We start from the raw sequence: 20,027 nt of genomic DNA, 5'->3' as shown, positions 1-20,027 counted from the left end.
GAGGCCGAGGTTTTGGTCACAGCTGTGTTTCCTACCGCGATGTGACCCTTGACCACTTGAGCCAGTCACAGCCTCTCGGAGCCGCATCTCTAAAAGTCCAAAATGCTGAGAGCGGCACCAGGCTCACCCAGTTGTTGAGAGGATCAGATGAGAAAGCAGGTAAAGAATGAGGGCTACTGCCAAATGATACACACATGGGCGGTGCTGTTACTGCTTTAGGAAAGAGGAGTCCTTTTACTCTAACAACCAACATTTTTAGGGCTATGCAGCATGACAAATCTCACATACTATTATCTGAAATAAATTGAAGTTTATAATTTATTCATTTGAGGTGGTTATGTGGTGGGTTTTTGTTTTGTTTTTTTTTTTTTTGAGACAGAGTCTCGCTCTGTCGCCCAGGCTGGAGTGCAATGGTGCAATCTCAGCTCACTCCAACCTCCGCCTCCCAGTTTCACGTGATTCTCCTGCCTCAGCCTCCCAAGTAGCTGGGACTACAGGCGCCCATGACCATGCCTAGCTAATTTTTGTATTTTTAATAGAGATGGGGTTTCACTGTTTTGGCCAGGCTGGTCTCGAACTCCTGACCTCAAGTGATCCACCCGCCTCAGCCTCCTGAAGTGCTGGGTTTACAGGCATGAACCACCTCGCCCAGCCACAGTGTATTTTTTTTAAACAAAGTTTTCTCAGATATGAAATCATGTACAATTGATTTAGATAAAGTATAGTCACAGAGATCTAATAATAAACAAAATATTCTCATATCCTGGTATGTTTTACAGTAATGACATCTGCTCTATTTTTACCTTTTTTTTTTTTTTAAGCAAAGAAACAGAGGTATAGTTAAAGTGTCAACTTTTTTTTTTTTTTCTATTCTGCTTGGATAACCATTAGTGTCTCACTGCTTTTTGTTACTTCATCTTGGGTGTGACGCCTCTCTGTTGGGTTTGGGGAGCTGTGTCCCTTGGGCTGTGTCCATCGTGGCAGCTGTACTTGGTGACCCGTTTGAAATGCCGCTTGCTCTGTTGTTTAGGAGGAGCCGCGGGTGGTGGATACGCCCAGGTCATCCCCATGGAGGAGGTAAGACCTTGAAGAGATGCCGGTGAGCTATCACTGTGTCTCCTTCTGACATCTTGTCTCCGCTCCCATCCACACAGGCCCACAGACCCTCCTCCACGATCCCAAAGTCCTTAAGGCTCTGAAATCCCAAAATGTTTGCATAACTCACGCAGTGGCAAACCCTAGTATTGACTGTGATGAGCTATAATTATATGGATTTTGTATGTGCTACTTGGCGTGAATATTCACATACATTGCTGTAGAAAAATTATTTTTGATTAACAGGTGCTGACCTAGCCCCTGCTTGGGGTGTTTTACAAATAAACTAGATGTAAATCATACTGCCTTCCTAAACTCCAAAATATTCTGAACCCTAAAACCCTGCTGGTCTTGCGGGTCTGGATGAGAGAATGTGGGTCTGTGCCTGTCTCGATCATCTGCTGTACTGAAGAGTTCACGAAGACTTCACGCTTCCCCTGTGTCAGTTCAGGCTCCAGTGTGTGCCTTGGCAGCACAGATACTAAAACTGGAATGACACAGAGAGGATTCGCATGGTCTCTGCACGAGGATGACACACAAATTTGTGAAGTGTCCCATTAAAAACAAAAGACTCCAAAATAAAAGAGTTCCAGAGGAAAATGGGCAAAAAGACCCGACGTTGTTAATTCCCACTTCTCTAAGAACTCCCACTTCGTTCCGCATAACCTCTTCTTTGTCGCCTGTAACTAACCAGGGACCAGTTCTTTTCATTTCCACTGTCTGCATCCACCTCATCATTCAGGGCCTGGGCAATCTTTCAAAACCCAAATCTGAGCAGGTCACTTTCCTGTTCTGTCATTTCTGCCATTGCCTGTCACCCTCCAGCACAGCGCAGGAGGTCCTCGTGGGCAGCTGCTCCTGCTTCCCTGTCCGCAGGTCCCCGCCTGCCTTCTTTCTACCGCGTCAAGCTCCTTACAGACTTTTTTTTTTCTTTTTGAGACAGAGTTTTGCTTTGTTGCTCAGGCTGGAGTGCAGTGGCATAATCTCGGCCCACTGCAACCTCCACCTCCCAGGTTCAAGCAATTCTCATGCCTCATTCTCCTGAGTAGCTGGGATTACAGGCAACTGCCACCATGCCTGACTGATTTTTTGTATTTTAGTAGAGGTGGGGTTTTACCATGTTGGCCAGGCTGGTCTCGAACTCATGAGCTCAGGCAGTCCGCTGGTCTTGGCCTCCCAAAGTGCTAGGATTACAGGCGTGAGCCACCGTGCCCAGCCCTTGCAGACTCTTTTCCTGTTCTCTCTCGGTTCCAGGATTTTCCCATGCCTGGAACATTCTTCCTTTTCTGTCCTCTTTACCCAGCTTAGGGGTTTTGTCAAGGTTCTTCTCTACCCCACAGACTCCCTCTGTGTTTATGGCTATCTGGTTCAGTTGGCTATGGCGAGTCGTGGGCCTTTCTTGAGGTCTCAGGTCCCAGCATTGAGCAGAGAACCCAGCACATAGTAGGAACTCACTAGAAAGTATTTGTTGACTTTGTTAAAGGAATGGAAGTGTTTACCCAGGGAGGTCTGAGTGTCAGGGAAGCTAAAGAGAAAATCAGTATAAACTTCAAGTACTGGGAGTAGCAGTGAGAAAGAATAGTCTGAGGCACTGCTGAGAAAAATTGTCCTGGGCCTCAGGTCAGAATGGGGATGGGTACATTCACAAGCCAGACCCAGAACCAGGAGGCTAAATTAGAGGTGGCATACAAGGGGCATACACAGGGGAATGGCTCGGGTTTAGCCAGCAAATTGGAAGGACATCGGTGTCCCACTGGTTTAAGGCATCAGCTATGTGGCTTGGAGGAGAGAGCTACTTTTTTATTTTATTTTATTTTACTTTATTTTATTTTATTTTATTTTATTTTATTTTATTTTATTTTTTGAGATGGAGTCTCGCTCTGTCACCCAGGTTGGAGCACAATGGTGCGATCTTGGCTCGCTGCAACCTCTGCCTCCCAGATTCGAGTGATTCTCCTGCCTCAGCCTCCCGAGAAGCTGGGATTACAGGTGCCTGCCACCATGCCCAGCTAATTTTTGTATTTTAATAGAGACAGAGTTTCACCGTGTTGGTCAGGCCAGTCTTGAACTCCTGACCTCAGGTAATCCACCCGCCTCCACCTCCCAAAGTGCTGGGATTACAGGCGTGAGCCACCACGCCTGGCCAAGAGGATTACTTTATGAGGGTGGAGTGGGCCAGACACACTCGGGCAAGTTTGTTCCTTGAAGTTGAGTGCCTCCAGTCTCTTCTTCGTCTGTATCCTCCCAACTCTGAGCACTATGCCTGACACTTAGGGGATGTTTGTTGACTGAGTGCCAGGCACAGACAATATGTACTGGACAGAACATAATAAATCACCATAGGGGAAAATGTTAGAATAAATTCCAGATGGACTGAGGAATTGAAAGTGAAAACACTGTGACTGGAAGGATGAGAAGGAGCCAGCCTTGTGAAGAATGAGGGAGAGCATTCAGCCAGTGGGAACTGCTGGTGGGAAAGCCCTGAGGCAGGAAAGGGTGTGACCTGTTCAGGGAAGTGGAGGACACCAGGCTGGCTGGGGCCCCGTGGGCCAGCGGGAGTTGGGGGGTTGAGGTAGAGAAGTGTGCAGGCGCCAGCTCTGTTGGGTAATTGCAATTTGTAGCCAAGAACCTGGATTTTATTTGAAGTGCCAAGGTCAGCCATTGAAGGGATCTTGACAGATAACACAATGCAGATTGAGTTTTATTAAAATCACCCTCTCTTCTGTGTGATGAAGGGACCAGGGGCCTCTCAGTAGACATGATGAATCCAGGAGGAAGACTATGGAAGTAGCCCAGGGAAAGATGGCAGTGGCTTGGCCTAGGATGGGGCAGTGAGGATGGAAAAGCGGAAAAAACAGTTTAAGGTTTGTTTGCTGGTGTGTGCAGGATTAGATGTTGGGGGTGAGAAAAGGGGAGGATTCAAGGACGACACCCAGGGTACTGGCTTGAGCAACTCAGTAGACTCGTTTGTTGAGGCAGAGAACAGGAGAGTGATGGTATGAGGTTTGAACTGTGTAGTGTGGGGTGTGGTGGAGGGTGGTAGTCAGAAGGAGGGAGTCAGTATAGAGGCCTATGAAACATGCAGGTGGACATCAAGTAGACGGCTGGAAAGAAAAACTTACCTTCCAGTTGTGAAATGGCCAAAGGGTTCAATAGAAACATCAGAAAAGAAATATTAACTAAATGCATATTCATCTTCACCAATCATCAAGTAAATAAATCTACATTAAAACCAGTATCAGGCCGGGCACGGTGGCTCACGCCTGTAATCCCAGCACTTTGGGAGGCCAAGGTCGGCAGATCACTGAGGTTAGGAGTTGGAGACCTGCCTGACCAACATTAGGAAACCCCGTCTGTAATAAAAATACAAAAATAAGCTGGGTGTGGTGGCAGGCGCCTGTAATCCCAGCCACTCGGGAGGCTGAGGCAGGAGGATCACTCAAACCTGGGAGGCAGAGGTTGCAGTGAGCCAAGATCACGCCACTGCACTCCAGTCCGGGCAACAAGAGCGAGACTCCATCTCTAAATAAATAAATAAATAAATAAATAAATAAAAATAAAACTACTATCAGTTACCATTTTACTTGTCAAGTTGACAAAATTGGATTTTTCAAAAAAGTTATGATACCAAATTTTGGCAAAGAAATTGAAATGGACTCCCACACACTGCTGGGAAGTGTATGTTGATAAAAACACTTCTGGGAGAAGGGTAGAAATACATATGAAGTACTTTACCGTGCATATCCTTTGGCCCAAATAAATTCATTTTTAGTGCACCCTAAGGAAAAAATGAATATATGAGAAAATAAATCATTTTAAATTAAATATACCCTCACATAGTTTAACATTAAAAAATGGGGGGATAATAATAGGACCTCAAGTTAACTATATTTTGAAGACTATTTAATGATGTAAAAATGCTAGCTATATTGAGAGTGGAAGAGTTAAAGTGTAAACTGTTATGGTGTTATGATTCCAACATTTAAAAGTATAAATATATATTTATAAAATATATATATATACACATGTAATTTTTCATGTTTTCTCCAGTTAGCATTATTTTATGTTATAAAGTAAAATTTTAACAAGAAAATATTTAACCTTCCAAGAAATTAAGGAAATGCAGCTTTAAAAAGAATAACACTTTGTCAACTATTAAATTATTTCTTAGTCTAAAAGTTACTTTATTTCTGAAGTAACTGATCTACTACTAGTGTTTTGTGGATGACACTTCATCCCTTTCAAAAAGCAATTTGGTGATATTATCAAGATCCCAATGGCCAGGTGCAGTGGCTCACACCTGTAATCCCAGCACTTTGGGAGGCTGAGGCGGGTGGATCACAAGGTCAGGATTTCAAGACCAGCCTGGCCAACATGGTGAAACCACATCTCTACTAAAAATACAAAAATTAGCCAGGCATGGTGGCGGGCGCCTGTAGTCCCAGCTACTCAGGAGGCAAGAGAATTGCTTGAACCCGGAGGCAGAGGTTGCAGTGAGCCGAGATCATGCCACTGCACTCCAGCCTAGGTGAAAGAGCAAAACTCTATCTCAAAAAAAATAAAATAAAACAAAAATACTTCATCCCTTTCAAAAAGCAATTTGGTGATATTATCAAGATCCCAAGGGCCGGGTGCGGTGGCGCACACCTGGAATCCTAGCACTTCGGGAGGCTGAAGCAAGAGGATCACTTGAGCCCAAGAGTCTGAGACCAACCTGGGCAACATAGTGAGACTGCATCTCTACAAAAAAAACGAAAAGAAAGAGAGCTCTTTTAACCTAGTAACTACTCTCCTGAAAATATATTACTCATTAGCAATTAATTTTTTTAAAGAAAGGAAAAGCTATTTGTGTGTATTCTTTGTAACTGTGGCCTTCCTTGTAAAAGTGAACATTTGGTAGTAGCGTATGTATCCTGCCTGAAACTTTTGGTACATCTACCATATACAGCTTCTATAAATTATACACAAGATTATTATAGAAAAAGTTTTGTGAAAAAGGAAACTTGGAAGTTTGTAGGAAGCTGATTCTACACATGATAATCATGTGTGCTTATGAGACTGGAAGGAAAATAACAAAATGAGTAGAGTCATGAGGGTAAAATACTTTATTTATCCAAAATTCTGTGATATTTCATATTATTTTATTGTTACCATTTATTTTATGCCCTGCTTCATTCCAAAGTGCATTTGATATGATACTGTTTTCTAGATAATAAAACAAGGAAGAAACGTAAAGTGAGTGACTATAAGGAGATTCATTATTAAATTCATCAGAATGTTTTGCCTTAACCTGAGGATGGAAGAATTTATTATCTGAGCGATTGCTCAAAGGTTCTTTGTTGTCACGTGGAAGACTTTGACCTTGATTTTCTGATTTAGGCGTTCCTATAGACTCAGCTCATCATAGGGATATGTAATTTGCATGCTATTTTATTCAGTCCTTAAATTCCATAGTTGTTTAAAACAAATAGGAAGATGTCTTAGCCGGGCACAGTGGCCCAGGAGCTCATTACCAGCTTAAGCAACATAGCAAGACCCCTGTCTCTACAGAAAATTCAAAAATTAGCCAGGCACAATGGTGTGCACCTATAGTCCCAGCCTACTCAATAGGCTGAGGTGAGAGGATTGCTTGAGCCCAAGAGTTTGAGGATACAGTGAGCTATGATAACGCCACTGCACTCCAGTCTGGGTGACAAAGCAAGACCCTATTTCTGAAAATAAGTAAATAGATATCTTATTTCTCTAGTTCAACCTTCACTTGACTGGAGACATCCACGCCATCACCGCTGCCAATAACTTGCTGGCTGCCGCCATCGACACTAGGATTCTTCATGAAAACACACAAACAGATAAGGTGAGAAGGATGCCTTGCTAGCCATTTTGGGTATTGTATCCTGGAATTCCTGGATTCTTAAGGAGTTTGTGGAAAGATTTCAGGTGTCTGCAAACTCTGAAATGTTATTCAATTCAATTTTGTGATTTTTACATATGTCCCTATTTCCTGAGGAGAAGGAGCCATCGTTTGGTCAGATTCTCACATGGATTTATGGGCACTGCCAAGTTATTGGGAGAATTGTAGTGTGTTGTAAAAGCCGAACATTCTCTGAGATGAGGCCTTAGTTTTAAAGATGGTAGGTAGACCAGTTCTCTTCATTCTGGTCATAGGTCCAATCTCTAATCTATTCTAAGGGGATTGGACAGATGTCGTTTTTAGACTAATGTTATGTGGAGCTATTTTAGATGTGCTGAAAAGATGGCAGGGACCCTTATTGGGCTTCATGTGCATGTAGGTTACGAGTTAAACTACACCCCCAAAGGGGACAGCCCACCAGAAGCTAATTCCTCACAGACATAGACATAGATAAAAGGGGTACTTTCTGGCATGTTTTACAACCAGGGTCCTCACTTTCTTAAAGTAGTTCCTTAGTGAGTCTTTGCTCCATAATCCAGATACATCTTCATTTGGTAGTTGTAGCGATATAGATCAAGAAATATATTTATGCCAACTCTTTGCAATGTGTGTTATTTCAGATCTCGTCAGTTTTATGAAAATGACAGAATTTAAGTCAACATTGTTTATATTAGCCCGCAAATTTTAATAGGGTCTTTTATCTAAATAGTTTGGTTATAAATGCAGTGAATTTTTGTCATATCCTGTGACTTGTCCAAGTTCATGGACGATTAACTTTTGTGTGGTCTCATTTTTGTTTTGTGTTTTTAGGCTCTGTATAATCGACTGGTTCCTTTAGTGAATGGTGTCAGAGAATTTTCAGAAATTCAACTTGCTCGGCTGAAAGTAAGTTTCCAGTTAGCAATTCTTTAAAAACAAAAGGTCCTAGAAGCACATCAGAAAGATTGTCAAAGCCTGAAATTTTCAACTTGATTTGATTTTGGTTTTCAGGTATCCTTTTGGGTGTTAAACTCTATAGAGACCGAACACTGAAGCAAAGAGAGCGTAGTGGTCGTAGCCTGAACCCTGGTTCTACTCAAAAGAGCCAGGTGGACAAATTAATTAACCTTTTTCGGTCTCAGTTTCTTCATCTATGAAATGAGAGGACTGTTTTGCTAATTTGTGAGTACCCTAGTCAACTGACAAGTTAGCTGGGCATAGGAGCACATACATACCTGTAGTCCAAGCTACTCATGATGCTTGCTTGTGAGAGGTTTGCTTGAGCCAAGGTTATAGCGCACCATGATGGTGCCTGTGAATAGCCACTGCATGCCTGCCTGGGCAACACAGCAAGATCCCATCTTTAAAAAAAAAATAACAAATTAGGATTTTTGGTGAGTCCTTCTCTTTCTAAAGTGAAATATTTTTATGAAATTTGTTAAATTTCTAGGAAATTATAAGATAACCTTTGAAAACTCATCTATCTCATTTATGGTTTTTTGTTTTGTTGTGTTGTATTTTTTGAGACAGAGTTTTACTCTTGTTGCCCAGGCTGGAGTGCAGTGGCATGATCTCGGCTCACTGCAACCTCTGCCTCTCTGGTTCAAGTGATTCTCCTGCCTCAGCCTCCCAAGTAGCTGTGATTACAGACATGCACCACTGTGCCCAGCTACTTTTTGTATTTTCAGTAGAGAGGGGATTTCACCATGTTGGCCTGGCTGGTCTCAAATTCCTGACCTCAGGTGATCCATCTACCTTGGCCTCCCAAAGTGCCAGGATTACCGGCGTGAGCCACTGCGCCCAGCCTCATCTACGTTTTTGTTGCAGCAAACACTACAATTATACTTGTGTATGCCATCTTAATTCTTAAAACCTGTCTTATCTTTTTTTCTGTTGCCATTTGCTGCCTCTGGTCTTCTAATCATATTGCTTGCTACTGGCTCTGTTTCAGAGACTAAAAAATAACCCTAAATGGTATATGCCACTGGTTGGCATTAAGTGGTTTTAAAAATTCTCCTCCTGCCTCTTACTGAACCAAGTTCAGTGTGTTGAAGTAGTGAGTAATTCCATCCTCGGCAGCTATAACAACATGCAGTTTCTGTTTCACAGAACTTTTTTATGCTTCATCATTAAAAATCACTTTTTTTTTTTTTTTTTTTGGTGACAGTCTTGCTCTGTTGCCCAGGCTGGAGTGCAATGGCGTGATCTCGGCTCACTGCAACTTCTGCCTCACAGGTTCAAGCGATTCTCCTGCCTCAGCCTCCCAAGTAGCTGGGATTACAGGCATGCACCACCACGCCAGGCTGATTTTGTATTTTTAGTAGAAACAGGGTTCACCATGTTGGCCAGTCTGGTCTCGAACTCCTGACCTCAGGTGATCCGCCTGCTTTGACCTTCCAAAGTGCTGGGATTACAGGCATGAGCCAGCGCGCCTGACCCGGTTTCGGTTTGTTTTGTTTTGTTTTTTGAGACGAAGTTTTGCTATGTTCCCCAGGCTGGAGTGCAATGGCACGATTTCAGCTCACTGCAGCCTCCACCCCCCAGATTACAGCAATTCTCCTGCTTCAGCCTCCCGAGTAGCTGGGATTGCAGGCATGCGCCACCATGCCCGGCTAATTTTTGCATTTTTTGTAGAGACAGGGTTGATCCATGTTGGTCAGGCTAGTCTCGAACTCCTGACCTCAGGTGATAGGCCCACCTTGGCCTCCCAAAGTGCCAGTTTAGTTTATTAAAAGGCTTTACTAATCATGGAGAAAATAAAATTAGAGGGATAATTTTGGTGACCCTTTGCTTTCTATGTCTTCTCAAACTTCTCGCCTTTTTTCTTTTTAATCATTAGAAACTGGGAATAAATAAGACTGATCCGAGCACACTGAAAGAAGAGGAAGTGAGTAAATTTGCCCGTCTTGACATCAACCCGTCTACCATCACGTGGCAGAGAGGTGGGTGCTGGGGAGGTGCCAGCAGGCTGATGGCCAGGTAGGGAGGCGTGTTTGAGCCAAAGCTCTTAGATTAAATTCAGAAACTCACAGTTTGATCCTGTCCAATGGTCTTCCCAGCCTGTGCTTCATATTCCCACCATTTATTTCAGTTACTATTATCATACCACCCTCCTCCCTTATCCTTGCCTCCGATTAAAACAAAAATTCTGTTCGGGCTCAATCCCATCTACTCCTATGTCTTGCAAATTTCCAAGGAAAATTACCTAATTTTCTGTTGCTCTCTCCTTTGACCTCTTGTCTCTATATTAAGAAAAAAAAAAAAAATCAAACAACGTTTTTTTAAAGATCACGCCTCCCTGGCTTTGTCCTGCTCCTCCACCCACCATCCCACCGTTTTCCGTTCACTTCCTTACTGCCGGCTCTTGGCAGCTCTCTGTGTTTCCAGTGCTGGATTTTCCTCCAAATCTGATATGTGCTTTCACCCACTTAATGAGGCATCCCTCCACCACTTCAAATGCAGCTGGGTGGACTCCCCGTGAGCTCCCCACCACCTCGACTTCCCTGCTTCCCTCTCAGCTGTGATATTCCCTTCCTTCTCCCACACTGCCCTCAGTCTTATCACTCACTATGGGATGGGACAGAGGGAAATGCACTAAATGGGAAGTCAGGAGCCCTGCATGTGTGTCTCCCCTGCCACTGACTCACTGCATGACCTCGAGCAAGTCTCGTGCATGTTTTTGGCGTTGGAGATGGAGATGGAGATGGTCACATACGCTGCACAGAAACACGGCAACCACATTTTATGAACCCTATGTGGCTATAGAAATGTTCGATGGCGTGGATCCCTGATCCTTCCTGGATTATTCTCATACTTGTGCCCTCATTTACCTCTTTATACTCACATTTGAAACATATTTATCAGATGCACATTTTATAGCAGTTCCTGACTAATAGATTACCTTGCTTCCATTTCCATCCCCCAGTTCAGAGGGTGCACATTAACAGAGATATCCCATTGTGATCAGAGGCCTCCGGTGGCTCCTCACATCCTGGGGGATACAGTTGCCATCGCAGAGCTTGGCCTTCAGGATACCCGCAGTGGCTTCCCTCCCTCTGCTCCCTGCCTGCTTTCTAGTCAGGAGGGCCAACCTCCATCCTGCTGCCAGCCCTAGCTGGGCCGTCTCCATCCTGTCTCCTGCCTAGGCCAGTCTTGCCCTCCAAGATGTACCCAGGTCTCGTCCCTTAAGGGAGCTTCCCTTCTGGGAATCCACCCAGCCAGTCCATTAAGAATTTAGTGTTTTTCCACAAACCATGAGGTAGAGAGTCAAAGACCAGAGACTGAGCACTGGCTCTGCCATTTATGAGCTGCGCAACTTTGGACAGACTGCTCACTCAGTTTCCTCATCTTTAAAATGGAATCATAATTCCAGCTGCCTTGCTGGGAGGCTTCACTGAAACATGAGCATCCTTTCCAGACCTGAAAGCTCTGCCCACACAATCATCAGAAGTCACTGTGGTGATAGCTGTACTGAGTAGAGTTTTTTGTTTGTTATTATTTTGAGACAAAGTCTCACTTGCTCTGTCACCTAGGCTGAAGTGCAGTGGCATGATCTTGGCTCAGTACAACCTCTGCCTTACTGGCTCAGTCGATTCTCTTACCTCAGCCTTACGAGTAGCTGGAATTACAGGCACATACCACCACACATTGCTAATTTTTGTATTTTTAGTAGAGATGGTTTCACCATGTTGGCCAGGCTGGTCTGGAACTGCTGACCTCAAACGATCTGCCCACCTCAGCCTCCCAAAGTGCTGGGATTACAGGCGTGAGCCACTGTGCCTGGCTTGGGTAGTTTTTTTGAGTGTCTTTGTCTCCCAAACTAAACGAAAATCTCCTTGGAAACTTTGTGGGGTTTTTTTGTTTTTGTTTTTGTTTTTGTTTTTTTGAGACAGGGCCTCATTCTGTCACCCAGGTTGGAGTGCAGTGGTGCAGTCTCTACTCACTGCAAGCTCCGCCTCCCAGTTTCAAGCAATTCTCCTGCCTCAGCCTCCCGAGTAGCTGGGATTCCAGGCACGCGCCACAACACTCAGCTAATTTTCTTATTTTTAGTCGAGATGGGGTTTCATCATGTTGCCCAGACTGGTCTCAAACTCCTGAGCTCAAGTGATCTGCCTGCCTCGGCCTCCCAAAGTGCTGGGATTACAGACGTGAACCACTGCACCCAGCCTAGAAACTTTTAAGGATGTATTTTTCATTTTGAAATAAGTAATAACATTATAGAGATTTTGGAAATGTCTCAAAAGAATTTTAAAAACCTTGCTATACTAATAAAACTATTCATAGTTTTTTGTGTGCATCTAGTTTTTTGGTATAACTCTAGTTATAACTTAAGTGTATAGATTTTATATCCTACGAGTTTCATTCATTTATATCATAAGCATTTTGTATTTTGTTAGCTTTTTGTGGTAATGGCCATTTTAAATACTCTAGAATATTCCTTTGTGGATGAACCACAACTTACTTAAGCAAGGCTTAGTTCTTGAAAACACCAATAGCATTTTAAATAATGAGCATGAATACTTTCAGCATTTTATTAAGAAGCCTACATATTTTCTCTGAAATTTTTTATAACTAGGAAGGTTTATTATTAAAATGTCATCCTGTCCAAAATGTATTGTCATCTTTTTTTTTTTCCAAGGTGTTTGTGATTTCGTGTTACTCTTCAAAACTTTTTTGGAGGTTTACTGATGATAGGAAAATCACGAAGGTGGAAATGAGTGTATTTTAAACCAAGCATATGGATGTGCTAAAAGAGAAAGTTTTATGCCAACTGGTATTCTTCGGTATCTGCTTCGGGGCTCCAGCCTGAGCAGCCATCAGAAACAGGGCAATGGCTTAGACATGGATCTTGGAAGAGAAAGGCTACATCATCTTTTATACCTGGGGCTGGTATGCAGTTCGTTTCTCCCTGGAGCCAGGAAGGACTGAAGTGTTTTGTGGTTGTGAATCACTTTTAATGGAAGTGACAACTTTACAAAATTTTTCCAGAAAAAGATTTGAATTCCATTATTGTTCAGGGCACTGAAGTAAAGAAAACTTTATTGCTGTGGACAAGCTACCTGGGTCAGAGGAATTTGGAATGACATTTGATAAGTAGTTTGGCTCTTATGACCATGAATTAATATCATCAAAAGAATTGAGAACATTTGCTAGTAGAGTTTTTTGGCTTAAACCTAGAACTAATGTAACCCTTGTGATGAGATTGGATCTTTATTTGATTTGACAACTAGAGCGGGACAGTCAAGGTACATGGTGGTGGGAGTGAGACCCTCTTCTCAGGCCATATGTATGTTATGCCATTTAATGACCACCCCTTCCTTTCAGCCTGTGTACAAAATCTGATTGTTTCATCTTTTTTTTGAGACAGAGTCTTACTCTCTTGCCAGGGTGGAGTGCAGGGGTATGATCTCGGCTCCCTACAACCTCCAACTCCCTGGATCAAGCGATTCTTCTGCCCCAGCCTCCCAAGTAGCTGTGACTACAGGCGTGAGCCACCACACCCAGCTAATTTTTGTATTTTTAGTAGAGACGGGGTTTTACCATGTTGGCCAGGATGGTCTCGATCTCCTGACCTCATGTCATCCACCTGCCTTGGCCTCCCAAAGTGTTGGGATTACAGGCGTAGCCACTGCACCCGGCCGATTGTTGCATCTTATGCCTCATACCGAAAGTTTAAAGGCCTCATGTTCCTGGACTCAGGGTGGAACAAGGAACCCACAGACCGTTCCAGAAATGCTTAACATAAGCAGAAGAAAATGTAGACGTATAGCCATTTTGTTACAGAGCACAATTTTGCACAGATGAGCCTCTGCCTCTCCGAGCATCCGAGTCTCGGGGCCTCACAGGCTTGCCGTCTCTCCATCTCCCTTGCATGCCCATCTCCTGGCCGTGGACCAAGGGCCCACAAGCCTTCCTCAGCCTCAGGGAATCAACCATCAGGTGGCTGGTTCCTTGCCCCAACAGCCCTCTAGGGAATCAGTACCGTGTCTTCCACTGGAGCCGAAACAGTAGACCTGCCCCTGATTGAACACCTTCTACTGCCAGGCTCTCAGCCAGTATTGGCTGTTTTTTCAGCCATTAGGCATACTCTGGATGTTCCTTACGACATAGTCAGCACTGTAGTATAGTCAGCACTGTAGTACTAAAAGGGATGGTTCCAAGCAAAAAATAAGCAAACAGATCTCCCGCTGCTGCCTCCACCCCCACACCCACTGGCACTGTCCTAGCATGCCTTACATCAGAGGCTGGCACTGTCTTCGCTATATCTCTGTACAGCTGGCTCGGGACTAGGCACAAGTAGCCCCTCAATACATATTCCAGGAGTGAATAAGTGTTTCTTATTCCACCTTTAGTTCTATCGTTCAGAGACCAGGAATTCCATTCTGGATCACTAACTTAGGGTTACTTTCTAGTATCTTTCTTACGGACTGGAATTTAACCTCCACATTTCTTATGTGTCACTGATGCATCGCTTACCGGGCCATGTTAAAAGCACAGGTAGGCTTTGGAGGCCACTGATTCTAGGTGATCTTGCCAGACATTTTTTTTTTCTTGTTTTCTCTTTGCTAAATAAAAAACAGCTGAATTTCTCTTGTTGATTTTAAAGAAATTTGATAAAAAGATCCCCTCAATCTGGTACCAAGATCTTGTATACTACATAGCAGGAAAGATGTTTTTAGTTGATTCACTTTGCACCCCATGTACATCTTGAGAAGAATAGTCGTGGCTGACGATACTGTTGAAAAGCAGGCCTTTCATTTTATATATGCTCCGCTTATAGCTGGAAAACTCATAAAGAAGGTTTCTGTGTGTTTATATGAGTGTCAGTTGGTGTTTGTGTGAGGGTGTGAGTATGTCTGAGTGTGTGTGAGAGAGAGGGAGCTTGTTATAAAGACTTAACAACAGCTGAGTCAGGGAGTAGCCACAAGCCAAGAGGGCAAGCTGGCCTGCTAGTGCTTTGCGTGTGAAAGCAAAGGTTAACTTTCTTCATCCTACCGATGCCTGCAGTCCCAAATATGTAATTTCCATCACCATTTTCATCAGTGCTATATCGTATACATTGAGTAAAGTGGATCTAAATTGTCAACGTGGACGGCTTGTTATTTGAAGCTGCATAAATTAACAAAGTCAGTGTCCTGGCTTTGTTTTGTTGTATTGGTATTCACTAAACCAAACCTAATTTTCACAAAATGGAAATAACTGCAATTCTTGTTTTGTTTTGTTTTGTTTTGAGAGACAGGGTCTTGGCCAGGTGCCTTGGCTCACGCCTGTAATCCCAGCACTTTGGGAGGCCAAGGCAGGTGGATCACATGAGGTCTCACAGGAGGTTGAGACCAGCCTGGCCAACATGGCAAAACCCCATCTCTTCTAAAAATACAAAAAATTAACCAGGCAGGTGGCAGGCATGTGTAATCCCAGCTACTTGGGAGGCTGAGGCAGGAGAATCGCTTGATCCCAGGAGGCGAAGGTTGTAGTGAGCCGAGATCGCGCCACTGCACTCCAGCCTGGGTGACAGAGCAAGACTCTGTCTCAAAAAAAAAAAGAGAGACAAAGTCTCACTTCCATCTCCCAAATGGGAGTACAGAGACACAATCATGGTCATTGCAGCCTCAGCCCCCCAGACTCAAGAAATCCTCCCACCTCATTTTTGTATTCTTTGTAGAGACAAGGTCTCACTGTGTTGCCCAAGCTGTTCTCAAATTCCTAGGTGATCCTCCCACCTCGGCCTCCCAAAGTGCTGGGATGACAGGTGTGTGCCACCACACCTAGCCAATAACTAAAATTCAAATATGCCAGTGAAGAAAATAAAGAGAACTAGTGCTTGCTCTAATCACCATTGACTCCCCCTCGCCACCCCCCACAATACTACTTTATTTACTTTTGCTTTTTAAAATTGTGGTAAAATATACGTAACATAATATTTTTCCCCATTTGTAAGCACACAATTCATGGCATTAAATACATTCACAATGATTTTACTATTATCACTGTCTATACCCAGAACCTTTTCATCATCCCCAACAAAAACTCCTTATCCATTAAATAATTATTCCCCTCTTCTGCCCCTGCCTATTCTAGGTGCTTGATATAAGTGGACTCATATAGTACTTGCCTTTCTGTATCTGACTTATTTCACTATGCACAGTGCTTTCAACATCCATTCATGTATCAACATGACCTTCTTTTATAGCCGTATAATACTCCATTGCCTGTCTGTGCCACATTTTGTTTATCCATTCACCTGTTGGTCGCTTCCTCCTTTTGACTATTTTGAATAGTGCTGCTATGAACATGGATGTACAGATATCTGAGTGTCTCCTTTCGGTTCTTTCAAGTAATGCCAAGAAGGGAAGTTGCTGGTTGGGTTTTCTTTTTTTTTTTTTTTTTTTGAGAGAGAGTCTCACTCTGTCACCCAGGCTGGAGTGCAGTGGTGCAATCTCAGCTCACTGCAAGCTCCGCCTCCTGAGTAGCTGGGATTATAGTGTGCCTCAAGTAATTCTCCTGCCTCAGCCTCCTGAGTAGCTGGGATTATAGGTGCGCACATGCCTGGCTAATTTTTATATTTTTAGTAGAGATGGGGTTTCACCATGTTGGCCAGGCTGGTCGCGAACTCCTGACCTCAAGTGATCTGCTCACCTCAGCCTCCCAAAGTGCTGGGATTACAGGCGTGAGCCACCGTGCTTGGCCTCTAGCAGATATTTTTTTGTTTATTTGATTCTTTCTCTGTGTCTACCCATTAGATGGTCAGTTTGGGGGAGCCTGACCGTTTCTCTTTTACCCTCTGCAACTTCCCGAGCATCAGAACAACGCCAGACACACACCAGGTGGCTGGTCCATATTTGTTGACTGAAGAACTAATCTGTTCTCTTTCAGTACTGGATACAAACGATCGATTTCTACGAAAAATAACCATCGGGCAGGGAAACACAGAGAAGGGCTATTCCCGGCAGGTAGGTGGTACTTTCTTCCCGCTCTGTTCTTATGTTCATTTCCACCAGCCTGGGAGCTCACTCTTTGCCTTTCTTGTCTCATCCCCAACCTGTTGTGGCCAGTGGTTCTCTCACTGTTTCGGGCTCTCAGCAGGGCTGGGAGAGGATCAGAAGACATAGCTCCAGTGTCTTTTTACCATCTTTTCTATGTATGTTTATTTCATTTTCTTTTTTTCATGTATGTTTCCAATTGTGTTTCTAGGAAGAGCCACTCAGGGTATTCTTTGAATATAAATTCTTACTTATTTTATTGGGAACCCAGCCAGGTAATACTACATCTGCATAACTGATAAATGAAAATCTCAGACACATTACTCAAATTTCATATATCAAGGAACAAACACCTAGTTATTAGACTTAATAGCATGAGGATTTTTTTAAAGGATAATGGCTTATTAATACAAAAATGGGTTATTAATAAAATACAGAGAATGCAGAAGAAAAATTATGATGTCTGACTTCACTGTAATAGATATTGGATGTGCATCAATGGCACTTAGGGAATACAAATTAATGCCTATGATTTTTCATCCAGGCGCAGTGGGCTTCTAAATTGTGTTTTTTGTTTTTTTTTTTTCTTTTGAAGTGGTTAGAAACTGTACTTTTTAGTACAGTTTTAGATTTATGTCCTTTATGTTAAGTTTTTATTAGTGAAAAAAGAGTCACTTGTACTTTAATAACCAATCCTTATACCAAATAGACTTGGGACCTTTTGAAGTGTCTTGAATTAAAAAGTGAATATAGGTATTGGATTAAGAAGAGAAACTGAGTTCGTGGACCTCGTCTCCTCCCAGTCCTGCAACTTACACACACACAAACAGATTTCACATATCCATGCTAGCAAACTGGAATCATTGCCATGAAGTTTTAGAAAGTTCTGAAAAATAGAAAGATGGAATTAGATTGATGAATAAAAGGACAGCCCAAAATGTGGTGGACTTCCATCCTTAACAAACATTCTTGCTTTTCATGTTCTTAGCCTCTCCTGCTAAAGTGGGAGTTTTATAAGAGCAGAGGTTATTCCCCTTTTTTTTGCTGCTGTATTCCCTATGCTCAGAACAGAACTTTGTTACATATAGTTATAGGTGTTCAGTAAATATCTGTTGAACAAGTGAGTAAAATAAGTAAAAGACAATTTATGGATACAGAACTAAAATGCCAACATAAAAAAGATATTCATGAGTAATCATAAAACTGCAAATTGAAACAATGGAGTATCATTTACCTAGGAGCTCGTCAAGTGAAAATAGGAGGTACTAAATGCTAGTGAGGATGCAATGAAATGGGGGCATTTATGCAGCATCAGTGGGAGTGGAAATCACTTTTGGATGAGTTTGTTATTACTAAAATTTGAAATGACCCAACAATTACAACTTTGGAACTAAAAATATTTTAATAAAAAGAAGAAGAAAATGTGTAACGTGCAGAAAAAAATTCTGTGTATTAGGATATTTGTTGTGCCATTATTTGCAGTGGTGAAAACTGGAAACAATCCAAACGTCCAACAGTAGGGATGGTTGCATATATTTAGTCTGCCATTTTGTCCCATGGGAGAGTTGAAATTAATACATGTGTGTATAGGTGTCATGACATGAGTAGAGAGCTCTCATACACATTGGAAAGGTTGTAAAACCCATTTTAAAAATTCAAAGTAAAATACTGATAGTGTAAACCTGTTTATGTTAAGAAAAACCCAGCATGTTTACTTACATTATAGGCACTTACAACTTATTTGTGTACATACGTGCCTAGAATGAAAAGTAGAAAGATGGATCCCAACTGTTGGCGTTAGTTGCCCGTGTAATGAAAAAGGCCCTTTCTCTGCATAGTTTTGTACTGTTAGGTACTGGAGAGATGGAAGATTCACAGTGGCCTTGATTTCAGTGCCTACTCTGTGCATTGTATTGACAGTTCCATTATGTATATTAGCACATTTCATTTGTAAAGCTGTTTACAAATGAGGAAATTGGGATGTTATGTTAAAAAACTTGCCCAAGGTTATATCTTGTGTTGCTTTGTGCATAGATATTTTTAAGTAAAAAAGGGTTATAGTGTATTTAAGAGCTTTAACTGCTTTTTATTTATCATAAGACTATAGTGAAGACATCTTTTTAGGTCAATAAAGGTAGACCTGTATCTTCATTTTTAACGGCCACATCATATCTCATAGAGGTACCGTAGTAGCTTCAACCATTTCCCTGTTAATGAACATGTAGAGTGTTTGCAGTTTCAGGCCATCACAAGTAAGCTGTAGGAAGTATACACATATATTTGTGTGTATACTTGTTGATAATATCCTTAGGATATTATTCCAGATGTGTGATTGCGGAGTCAAAGAGGATACAAATTTCCAATGTTGACATATGTTTTGACATTACCTTCTAGGAAATTCATATCAATTCACATCCTTGCCAATATCCCATATTGGCCTTTGTGTGAATGTGTGCTAAATCCCTCATTTGCCCTATTGTGATTATTATGCATTGCATACCTGTATCAGAATATTTCATGCAATCCATAAATATATACACCTACTATATACCTACAAAATGAAAAGGTAAATACTAAATCAATAAATGTATGATGATCTGATAAACAATAAAAATTTCATTTGTATCTTTATATGATTTTTGAAATATTTTATTTGCAAAACAAAAATGAGCAGCCTTCCGCTATGCATGTCATTTAATCATTAAAGTGAATAACAGTGATACCTCAATTGACCCAGTTGGTTTCATTTTTTGTATGCTCAAGATGTGAAATTTTGTAATTGTAACAATTACAAATGAAGAGCTTGAATATGGATTATATATTATTCTTATTTACACATCTAATATTTTAAGAATATGTCTAGTCTTGTGTTTTATACAGAAAATCTCAGTATTAGTCATTTTCTCATAAGGACTGTTTATAATGGAATCGTAGTATAGAGAACCCTAAGTTTCATACATTGAAAAACCACTTATGTTTGGAATGAGTTATATTGAGAATGTAATAATTGAATATAGTTGTATTTGACTTTCAGGTAATATTTTTTCACTAAATCAGTGACT

General features: G+C 42.1%; 1 protein-coding gene and 1 non-coding gene across 9 annotated transcripts in view; both read left to right on the top strand.

Annotated features, from left to right (window-relative positions):
• MTHFD1L (methylenetetrahydrofolate dehydrogenase (NADP+ dependent) 1 like) overlaps nt 1-20,027 on the top strand; it is a 233,814-nt gene that overhangs the window by 70,309 nt on the left and 143,478 nt on the right. For all 8 annotated transcript variants that reach the window (XR_003119016.1, XM_025382470.1, XM_025382469.1 and 5 more), the window contains exons 13-17: nt 1,031-1,077; nt 6,842-6,949; nt 7,817-7,891; nt 9,825-9,927; nt 16,859-16,935. Coding sequence is in view for 7 of the 8 variants with exons in the window: in XM_025382470.1 (XP_025238255.1) it covers nt 1,031-1,077; nt 6,842-6,949; nt 7,817-7,891; nt 9,825-9,927; nt 16,859-16,935 (410 nt within the window). In the remaining variant the exon portion in view is untranslated. The remainder of the gene's footprint in view (nt 1-1,030; nt 1,078-6,841; nt 6,950-7,816; nt 7,892-9,824; nt 9,928-16,858; nt 16,936-20,027) is intronic.
• Nucleotides 1,557-1,659, top strand: LOC112623901. Its single transcript, XR_003119258.1, has one exon. It is a non-coding gene; the product is annotated as a U6 spliceosomal RNA (small nuclear RNA).

This window comes from Theropithecus gelada, chromosome 4, assembly GCF_003255815.1.
Source record: "Theropithecus gelada isolate Dixy chromosome 4, Tgel_1.0, whole genome shotgun sequence".
Classification (NCBI taxonomy): Eukaryota; Metazoa; Chordata; class Mammalia; order Primates; family Cercopithecidae; genus Theropithecus; species Theropithecus gelada.
The sequence above is the reverse complement of the archived record's forward strand: the minus strand, read 5'-3'. Positions and strand labels throughout refer to the sequence as shown.